At 33.5% G+C, this 11,211-nt stretch overlaps 2 protein-coding genes across 2 annotated transcripts in view; one reads left to right on the forward strand and one right to left on the reverse strand.

Moving 5' to 3' along the window:
• Window positions 1–10,742, reverse strand: part of LOC133195235 (von Willebrand factor D and EGF domain-containing protein-like) — a 67,849-nt gene extending 57,107 nt beyond the window's left edge. The window contains exons 1-4 of the mRNA XM_061331093.1: window positions 10,715–10,742; window positions 10,369–10,467; window positions 8,380–8,580; window positions 7,862–8,026 (exon numbers count right to left, since the gene is read on the reverse strand). Of these exons, the coding sequence (XP_061187077.1) occupies window positions 7,862–8,026; window positions 8,380–8,580; window positions 10,369–10,467; window positions 10,715–10,742 (493 nt within the window). The remainder of the gene's footprint in view (window positions 1–7,861; window positions 8,027–8,379; window positions 8,581–10,368; window positions 10,468–10,714) is intronic.
• LOC133194263 (uncharacterized) lies at window positions 2,644–5,724 on the forward strand. Its single transcript, XM_061330255.1, has 3 exons — window positions 2,644–3,159; window positions 4,920–5,042; window positions 5,506–5,724. Exons 1-3 carry the CDS (start codon window positions 2,644–2,646, stop codon window positions 5,722–5,724), a joined length of 858 nt encoding a protein of 285 aa, XP_061186239.1.
• Window positions 10,743–11,211: the final 469 nt, after the last annotated feature.

Here is an 11,211-nt window from a genome sequence, read left to right on the forward strand (position 1 = left end):
ATAGTCATAGATCTACTTACATAAACTTGTTGGGAATCTAATGCAGATCTAAGATGTTTCAAAATGTTAATTTTTTTAAGTTTAATTTATTTAATAATTACTAAAGGAACATGATTCCAGTTGATCACGATCCTTGGAGCATGAATATGCAAGCAACTCATGTAATTTGTTTCTATCGCGCTTAATCATATTTCTATCGATACTGTACGTAGAAGTGATGACAAAAAATAAATACTAGTACATTAGTACATTCTGACAGGCGTATTGCTTTGTCACGCCGGTATTTATGTATACCCACTCCTTTCTTGATGGCATCCATGTAAACTTATGAACAAGGTAATACGTATACTTTTTAAGTTCTTTACGTCATAAGAAGTGATTTTTGTCACATGAACAACCATCCAAATATATACTTGAATATTGTTCCCGAAAATTAACTTCTTCATTTCCTATGTGTTCTTGAAAAGTAAAGTCGCTTCAAATGTCAAATTTACAAATTAGAATGCCTCTTTCATTGTGGGAGGTTCTTCTTGTCGATAGAAAACAAAAGTTTGGGCAACCAGCCATACACAATTTTTTTAACTAAATACTTCAAATCGTCAATTTATGAGCCTTGGCATAGTAGCGTACATATTTTCTATCACCTAATCAAGTATCTGGTATATTAAATCAAGATTGAAGGGGAGGGGATTTATTATACCTACGTGTAGAGGTACAAATGTCAATCAAGATTTTAACTCTTTGTTTTACAACTTCTACTACATCATGTTTTTACAAGCACTATCTTCATTAAGTGTTGAGTGCAACATGCAGCAAGCAACAGTAGTCCCTACAATTTATCGTGACTTTTAGAAAACAAGTCGGGAATGTATTCTTTTTTTAAATATAAAATTTATATTATATATAACGTATTCAGTATTAGTCAACGTATAATTTATAAACGTTCTATATAAAGCACAGAAGCTTGCGTCTATAGTTTGCCGAAAAAAATGAGGTAAACCATTCCTGTAGACATTACAGAAACATATACAGTGTTTTCCGTAAATAGCTTCATAGGGTTTTTAAGACATGTTGCACAAATAATACTGGTAAATTACATATTGGATTTTAATCAAACTCGACCTATTCTTCTTTTCTCTTGAATATTCAAAGGTTTATTGAATGAATAATAATGAACAAATTAACCTCTAGTTACATGAGTTACTTGTTTCGAATTTCCGTCCATACACTGTTACATGAATCTATACATATGTATGTAAGTAAATCTAATCAGTTTTACGCTGCACTTTTTCAGGAATAAACAATGTCTTCTGTTATAATTATATCCGCTTAGCCTTAAGTCACTGGTCTTTAGGATTTCGAGTTTTGGACATGTCAAAGTCTGGAAATAGCATACCCCACACTGTGATAATGTTTCACATTGTTAAAAGAAGAAGTGCGAGGAACTTTTCTGGTCTTCACCGCTAAATCCATCATAAAATTGCACAGCGCTAGATCACTTCAGCGTTGCTATTTTTAGAAAATGCACAAATCGGAATATTTGAGTCGCTATGTTTAGAATAACATCATGCCGATAGGGGTCGTTGATTGGATGACTTTCTGTACATGAAGACTCCCTAATAAAGCGCTTGCGCATGCGCTTAAAAATTGGCAGCAACTGTTTCTTCGCCAAGCGCTTTGCTATCTGAATTGAAAGTCGCAGGTCCTTTGGATGAGACCTTAAAAACCGAGGCCTTGTGTCACGGCAGGCCATTGCACGATAAAGATCCCTCACTGCTCAATTTTCCTGAGTGCCGAGTAAATGTCTATTGAAGCCCTTCACCGGCACTTGAGTGAAAATTTCTCAAACTAGACATAAAACAACATTAAATCAATCAATCAATATACAAATCACTAGAATGACCAACTACATGAACAATAGAAATTGTCGAATTCTACTTCATCACTGTCAAAGCCATTACGGAACCACATGAGATAGCGCTAGCTTATCAGACCTCAGTGCGCTTTCAGCTCTGCTTCAGTGTGGATGTGTTATCTTTACAAGAATATTACCGTTATCTTAGACTTTCCCGCGTTTTAAAGTGACCAAAGGATTAACTTTGTAAATAAGTATTACGGCTACTGGTCATGATGAGGATGCCCTACTGGGGACTTCTGAAGATGAAACATCATCAGATTAAAAAAAACACCTTCATTGCATTGAAAACAATTCAAAGCACGATGGAATCTGTTGCCACTGGCATTAACAAAATGGGTGATGCATTTACTGCATTAGCAGCGGCAAACCCACAACAAAAGGTCACTGAGCAACCTTCCAACTTCAAGCGCTCTTTTGCAGAAATAGAGGAGGGAGAGACATCAGATGAATATGATGACATGGATGAAGTCAAAAGTCTGCTAAATTCAGCTACTAGTAAAAACTCACAATCATCAGAAAGTACATGTAAAGACTCAATTGGATCATGTAGTGGCTCGGTGCTGAAAGAAATGGATGCTTTACTTGAGGAGGATGATGATGTGGGGGCTTGCTGTGGCTGAAAAGTTGGCAAATATTACCAACAAAGCTTTTTCAAAGCAACATGCTATTAAAGTGTCAAGAAAAAGAAAGAAGTGCATAAAAGACCTTAGAATTGTGAAAAGGAGATGGTTCCTAAAGTGAACAAAGAAATTTGGAGACAAATGAAGAAAAAAGGCTTTTCTAAGAAACGTGATTTGCGCCTAATGAACATTCAGAGTGCGATCACGAAGAGTACATGTGCCATTTTAAGTGTTGCAGACAGTCTCCTGAAAATTGATGGAGAAAAACATGACAAAGATATTAGGAATTGTTTGGATGCAATTTATTTGCTAGGACATGCGAATACAACTATGTCCATGCAAAGAAGAGAACTTCTAAGACCAGTGCTAAAGAGTGACTATGCTGGTCTGTGTGACAGTGGCACACCAGTGACTTCTCTTCTTTTTGGAGATGATCTGCCAAAGTCACCGAAAGAAGCCAGGCAGATGGGAAATGTCGGTCGTATTTATCTGTCCAAAACGGAAGATGATACGGATTCCATCAGAAACGGAAGAACAAATACTTCAAAAAGAAGATCCACAACAAGAAATACAAAAAGATTAGATACTAAAGAAAGTAGCTCCAAAGAACCTTATTTTGAGGTAAAGTTGCATGAAAAATTAGAATTTTGTTCTGTTGAGTTTTCGGAGTATGCAAAGAAAATAGTATCTAATGCTAAAAAACAGATTCTACACTTTGAGGGTGGTAGAATAAAGCATTTTTGGGATCAATGGATAAAGCTTACTTCAGATCCTGAAATCCTTAAAATAATTACTGGTACTGAACTTGAATTTGCTAAACCTGTACAAAATAATATACTTAATCAATGTAGTTTTAACGAAAAATAAATAAGTGCTATTGACGCAGAAATACAAAAATTACTGGACGAGAAAGTAATAGTAGAAAGTGAATATGAGAATTCATTTCACCCATATTCTTGAGGCCAAAAAAAAAAAAAAAAAAAAAAAAAAAAAAAAAAAAAGATGGAAAATACAGGCTCATTTGTAATTTGAAGTATTTGAATCAATACATTCAATACCATCATTTTAAAATGGATTCACTGTTTTCAGTGTTACGCATGATAACACCGGGATGTTATATGGCTTCCATTGATCTCAAAGATGCTTATTACAGCATACCGGTATCTAAGAATTAACACAAATATTTAAAATTTTATTGGAACTCAAAACTTTACAAATATAGAGCGTGACTCCTATAGCACTATGTATGAGTCCTTAAGATTATTTACAAAAGTGTTGAAACCAGTTTTTGCAGGGCTTAGAAAATCTGGACACCAGACTGTCACTTATATTGATGACATTTACTTACAAGGGGATACTGTTGAATTATGCAATCAAAATGTGATTGATACATCAAATATTTTAAACAAATGTGGTTTTGTCATTAACCCTGAAAAATCTGTATTGAATGCCCGTCAATGATTTGAATACTTGGGGTTTGTTTAGAATTCTAGAGAAATGACAGTGTCTATCACAAATCAGAAAGCAGAGAAAATCATAGGCCTTTGCAAAGAATTTCTTTTAAATGTAAGAAAAATACCATCAGAGATCTTAGTACCTTCATAGGTAATTTAGTGGCAAGTTTCCCAGCTAAAACACATGGTAAGCTATTCTATAGACAATTAGAAAATGAAAAAATAGAGGCTTTCAAGGAGGCAAGAGGTCAATTTGATGCTTGGGTTCATTTATCTGATTTGGCCAAAAAGGATTTATATTAGTGGTAAAGTAATATCTTAGTTTCCAAAGCCCCTATTACAAGAGGTCAAGCTGATCTGATAATTGAAAAAGATGCTAGTTTGAGGTGTTGCGGTTGGAATTGCTCAATATATCAGCAAGTGGCCCTTGGAAAGAAAATGAATCAATTTATAATATTAATGTTCTGGAACTTCAAGCTGTATATTTTGCATTACAGGCACTGTGTAATGATAAGCGCAATATTTCTTTACATTTATTAATTGATAATACACCTGGTGTAGCATATGTTAGGGAACAAGATGGAAGTCGTTCCATAGAATGTAATAAAATGGCTAGAAAAATCTGGATGTGAGCATATGACAGAAATACATGGCTTTCTTCTGCTCACATTCCGGGGAATACAAATTATACAGCTGATTTTGAAAGCAGAAATTTTAGACAAGAAAATGAATGGATGCTTGAGAAAAAGTATTTCAAGCTGCAATTTCAAAATTGAATTTCAAGCATGAAATTGATTTATTTGCTTCACGCAATAATTGTCAAATAGAACAAATTGTTTCATGGAAACCAGAACCTGAATCATACGCAATTGATGCATTTTCTATTTCTTGGTCTAATATTAAATTGTACTTCTTTCCACCCTTCAGTGTAATACCAACACTTTTGCAGAAAATGGTAGTGGAAAAAGCAAAGGGAATATTAGTTATGCCAAATTAGTCCACTCAACCATACTATGCAAAAGTCATGAAGATGTTGATAGCAAAGCGACTGTATGTTCACAGGCGCAAAACATTACTACAGTAGCCAGAGCGAAATCCACAAAATCTGGGACAAATTGGACATGCTTATATTCCTATTATCAGGAGATCGATCTCAAACAAAGACCTTCCGGAAAACGTTACCAACATTTTGCTCTCAACATGGAGATCAAACACAGCCAAACTATATGCTATTTACAAAAGTGGGAATAATTCTGTAATCGAAGAGAAATTAATACCTTTTCTACAAATTTGAATAACAGAACTTTTGAAAACAATTGAGGATATTCTGCAATAAGCACAGCAAAGTCTGCTATTTCAAATCATTTTGATCATTTTGACGGAATCAGAACAAATCACCGTGGGAAATCATCCTTTGTTTAAACGTTTCATGAAGGGAGTGTATAATCGAAAACCATCGCCTTCTAGATACAAATCTGTATGGGATGTGCCCAAAGTTTTGGATTTGTTACAGGAAATTGATATTGACGATGTTACTCTGAAAATGCTGACTTTGAAAACAATCATGTTGTTGGCCCTGTTATTGGGTCAAAGAGTTCAGACTCTACGTGCATTGTCTATAAATAAACTGAAACTGACTGAAGCTTCTGCAGAATTTCACATAGAGACTTTCCTAAAGCAAAGCAAACCTGGTCAACATTTATCAGTAATTAAATCTCACGAGCTACCATGATCGCCAACTATGTGTAGTGACTCATTTGCATAAGTACATAGATGTGACTAAAGATCTGAGAAAATCTGATGTACTTTTGATCAGCTATCAAAAACCATACTGTGCAGTTACAACTGATACTATTGCTCGTTGGCTTAAAACCGTGTTGCATAACAGTCGTGTAAATTCAGATGTGTATTCAGCACATAGAACGAGGGCTACGTCAACATCAGCAGCCAATGGATGTACAATTGATGAAATAATGACACATGTTGTTTGGGCAAATGCTCAAACATTTGCAACATTTTATAATAAAACGTGCATGAAAAATAAATCAACATTCAGTGATAAGGTTCTTCAAAGGAAATAAATGTAAATAATTAGTAGTCATGTAAATCAATAATGACAGTTTGATTTGTGGAGAATAGTTTTTTTTATGTTTTATTAGTAAATTTCGGTCAACATTATATGTTGTCTCATGTTATATTTAATAGCCTCAGAGCTTTCAATTCTCATGAGGTTCTGTAATGACCTTGACAGTGATGAAGTAGAAATAAGAAACTAAACGAAACTTTCCTGGAAGTTGAAGTTCGCTGGGATTCTACTTCATCACTGGAAAAAATGGAGGAATTTCATGCCCTTCCCTTCGTTGATTTATAATTTGCCCTCCCTAAAAATTTTTCTCATGAATTTTCTTCGGCTATTAAAATGGGATTTAAACACTGAGGTCTGATAATCTAGCGCTATATCATGTGATTCCTCCATTTTTTCCAGTGAAGTATAATTCCAATTAAACTTCATCTTCAAACGTCAGGTAAGTTTCGTTTAATTTCTTAATTTTAGGGAGCTCTAAGCTTTCTCCTTGACAAAGAAAAGACTAGAAAGTCATAAAACAAAGGACATGGGGAGAAAAAAAAATCAAATTCCGATAGAACTTTGCTTCTAAACCCTATATATTAACAATTGTACATGTTTAATTTCAGAGTTGAAAACTAATTGATTCCGTCGGAGTAATTCCTGACCTTTTCATAGAAATTCCAGTTTCTCTGTCTACTCTGGTAAAGTCTGATTTTGAATATATCTATTGTTCGTGTCGGTGAATATTTTAAGTGAATTGTATAAATTTTCATTATGTGGTTTGGTATTTGTGCATTTATTAGACTCGATACTATAAGATATGGATATAAAGGAAAAAAAAAGAATCAGACAATGCACTAGGTAATCTTAAGGAGGGATTCTTCTCATATTTCTAGCATTCAAAATTTAATTTTAATGAAATTTTCAAAGATTCAAGAAGACATCATTATTAAGTGATGGTATCAGTTAGATTAAATTTGACCGTTTTATTTTAAAAGCAAGGTCAGGTCAAGGTCATTATCTTTTTCCTTGACAGTAAGAATAAAAAAATTACTGTTGCCAATCATGCGATGCCTACTTCTATTTCAAAGATTAAATGGTTTTCTTTTTGCATAAAAAGATATTACCATATAAGGTCTATCAGATGACATTACCAAATTGACATAAATAATTAAACTAAAATATATATTGGCTAATCTGAATTTCCTTTATTTTTCTTAGATTTTTAGGATATATTAGTTATTTTTATATGTTTCGTATATTTAAAATGTTCCTTATTTTCACATATGGTAAAGAAGTCATATAAAGATACAAATTGATGCAAAAACAATAAGTTTTGACAGTTTACTAAGATTTTATGGATTTTTTGCTCAAATATGTACTTAGATTGGAAGTTTTTAAAAGTTAACAAAATTGTAGTTTATTTGGGAAATCATATTTATTTGATATATATTAAAACTTCAGTCCATTATTATTAATTTTACTTACATTTGAAATTTTCTTTAAGTCTTTGATTGTTTAAAAATTTCAACTAAATTCATTTTTTCTATAGTAATTTTGAGAAGCAGAAAAGGAGATATTTTCATACGCCGCCGTTCCGCTAAAAATATAGTCCCTGCTAGATCTCAAACTCAGTTTACCATTTTTATTTAAAGTTGTACAATTATGTTGAGGAAAGAAATATATGATCTTTTAAATTCCTGACATCTAAATATATAAGACATATAAGCGAATATACTTTGAATATTTCATCTAATCAGAAACCAAGAATCCATCCTTAAGAGACTTTGTAGTTATGTACCTATGCAGTATCCTGTGGAGGCCTGCGGAGATGGAACCAAGTGGTAAACTCTGTAATCCCTGCAGTTCTTCACCATGATTGTTAGAGTCTTCTCACATGTATTCATAAAACCCACAATGCAGGCTGTTCTTTCTACCTCCCCGTCAGCATCTGATGGTAAACTTCCTGAAATAGAATATTGTAGGACATTGGTTACCATTTTGTTCTATACTTTTATTCAATGAAATGTCAGATGAAAGAAGAGACCGAGCATAATTTCATCCAAATAATATCCACAGCTGATCTGTTGTTCTTTAAATGAATTCTTCATGACACCAAATTCATTCTCTTGATTACATAAAGTAAGAATTTTGCAGTACATCAAAGTGTAGTTTTGAAGAAATGCAGATTTTTTTTGGATTGTCCAATCTCAAGATTTTCCAAGGGCCCATGTTTGCCCTGCTCTCAATCTGTATTAATTTTTTAATTATTAGATTATGAATTTTATTAGGTTTTGATATTGATTTAATTGTATAAACCTTGCATCCATATGGGAAATACGGTTCCACACTGGGTTATGCTGGGTGCAGATGTTACCATATCATTTCCTGCACCGCTTTCAAATCTATACCATCCTGCAGAGAGGAAGTTATCGCTGATACTGATGTCTCCTGGCTGAAGCGTATTTCCACGAGATCTTTTGTACTGGTCACGTAGCAGCGTATAGGATGAACATGGATCTTCATTTAATGGAACAAAATGTACATTATTTAATAAAAATAATTGTCCATGCTTTTATGTTTTACATGCTGTATGATGAGTACTATTATGTGGTAAAGGGTGAACGAAGATTCAGAGTAATAAAATGCCTTTGGATTGTTACCGTCTTATTTCATTTTTTTAATCTCCGGAAATTTCACTTTCTGTCTGTGTGATTCGTAAAAAATGCATGATTTAAAATTTTTTATTATTTCGTTGGTTGCAATGCCCTTCAATACAATGGATATTATTTGAAAATGATCTAATTATCGAAGAGTTAACAATTTCAAAAGATTTCCAATCTTTTAAGAAATCAAAAGAAAATTACAGTAAATAAAACTGACACTTTAATCCTTGATAGCAACTAATAAATCTTTTTCTATATATTCATAGTTCTACATATGTTCTTTCTGCATGCAAACGTTACAGTTTGTGTTTCTCTCTCTCTCTCATCACTGTGTTTTTCTATAGAAGAAATGTTGTAGAAATATAAACCCAAGAACTACCAAAGATGGGCAGAATCATATTGTGAGGCTTACATTTTAGATGTACCTACATGTACCTACATGGCTTGTCAAAACACCTTGACAAGCATCATTGTATAAAAATATATTGGTCTTATTTTTGTTTTAATTCATATATGATTTTTTAAAACGTTAGAAAAATCGTTCTGTTTGATGACAAATTGTACAAAAAAGTTTAGAAGAGTGCAACCTTGTAGGTAGTAACAATGCTCATTGATGAATTATTGCAGCAGAAACAAAGTAGAATTGCAATCAAAGTTCACAAATGGATCGTAAAGCGACCTACGTTTAGAAAGATAATGATATACCAAGAAGTAACTACCAACGAGTTATTAAGATCGCCAGAGCCGCCTTCATCATATGCAAAATCTGATCAAAACAGCCTTGGCAAAAGATGAGGTAATTCAAGGTTAAATAAGAACCTTCAAATTCGAAACAAGATTCAAGAATTTGGTGATAGGACAACGAATATTCGAATACTCGACTATTGTTAGTTCATACTGAACATCGACTATATAATTTGTACTCTGTTTCTCTTTGAAAATATGATTTTTAAAAGGAATTCTATATTTAAATTAATAAATGGAGAGAATTCATTTTGACCTTATCTATTGCTTTCAAAGACAAGAGCCTAATCTTTTACAAGAATAAGTATATACTTGAGCGTACATGTAATTGGAGAGATAGATTTGAGCATACTTTGATACATCTTGTGATATATATATATATATATATATATATATATATATATATATATATATATATATATGTGTGTGTGTGTGTGTGTGTGTGTGTGTGTGTGTGTGTGTGTGTGTATCTATATACTGAAAGGAAAAAGAAACGCAGGGTAACATAATATGCGAAAATTTTTTGACTGTATTATCGAAAATTATGAAAGCTGGTCAGAGGGATATCTTGGTTACTGTGCATTAAAATCAGTGTTCAGAACTACTCAACCGTGAAATGTATGAAGTCACATAAGGAAAGTGGTAAAAAGCCGAAAACACGTGCATATCGATGACGACATGTTTTTGCACACATCTCGCAGTACCATTGGCTGCACTTAAGTTATACACATCGTTTTTCGATATTTACAGTCGATCTGCATTTCTTGAAATCAAGGTACGTTTGACGGAAGTACTAAGTATCATGGGGTCTGGCTATTGCATTGCCTAAGTAAGGACAAAGGCAACGACAGGTTTCTGTGCTGTTTGTTGTAAATTTTTCCACAATAGAACGTCTTACCCGTCCTGAGAGAGGGCGTAGAAAGATTTCCAACCAAACGTGACGATGACGGTGACGCGTAACAGCGCCACGTCATGATCGGGCTATTCATCCTGCCACCTGTATAATCACCATCACATTACCCTAAAACTGCTATTAATACAGCAGGCTATCATAATCGTTACATTCACCCCAAAAATGAAGGAAATCGATAGCACGATTTTGGTTTGTGAGCTCGTCAACTTTTCGTAAGTGTTCCTCTAACTCGCGTATGCGTGCGTCGTTTGCCTATTTTTTGGCCATGTTAACCCCCCTCTCAATGCTGCAAGGGTTTGTCAAGATTTTTCTCGCAAACAATCACATTTACCCACTTGACTGATCTCCGTCAAGTCCATCTTTTTCGCATCAAACGTCTGTGGGACTAGTGGACGATATGGTTTAAAATGTCCAAGCTGGTTTCAATCAACTAAGGGCTGCCTTCTCGGAAGGGATGAATAATATCCCTATTAGAAGGATAAACACACTGATGAACTCTATGTATAGGAGAATCAAGGTCGTGACAGATGCGCGAGGGAGACATATGAGATAATGAGAATTTTCATTTTTCACTTTTTGGGGGTACCATCATTTGAGTTTCAATAACTCATGAATTATTGGGGAAAATCAAATGAGATTTTGATTTTGGTTACATTTCTATTAAAGATGATTTTAAATGTTAGATGGGATAACTGGAAAATAAGTCTGAAATATATAGCCTTATTTCACCTAAAAAGTTTACCCTGCGTTTCTTTTTCCTTTCAGTATATATATATATATATATATATATATATATATATATATATATATATATATATATATATATAT

The sequence above is a fragment of the Saccostrea echinata genome, unplaced genomic scaffold, assembly GCF_033153115.1.
Source record: "Saccostrea echinata isolate AGI-Se365-2 ecotype Australia unplaced genomic scaffold, CSIRO_AGI_Sech_v1 ptg000029l, whole genome shotgun sequence".
Classification (NCBI taxonomy): domain Eukaryota; kingdom Metazoa; phylum Mollusca; class Bivalvia; order Ostreida; family Ostreidae; genus Saccostrea; species Saccostrea echinata.

Bases quoted from the DNA above. Each gene is read 5' to 3' on its own strand.
- LOC133194263 (XM_061330255.1), top strand. From the start codon at position 2,644: ATGGTTCCTAAAGTGAACAAAGAAATTTGGAGACAAATGAAGAAAAAA. The intron at 3,160-4,919 runs GTAAAGTTGCAT...TCCACCCTTCAG, and splicing joins CCAAAGAACCTTATTTTGAG to TGTAATACCAACACTTTTGC. The intron at 5,043-5,505 runs GTATGTTCACAG...GATTTGTTACAG, and splicing joins ATGTTGATAGCAAAGCGACT to GAAATTGATATTGACGATGT.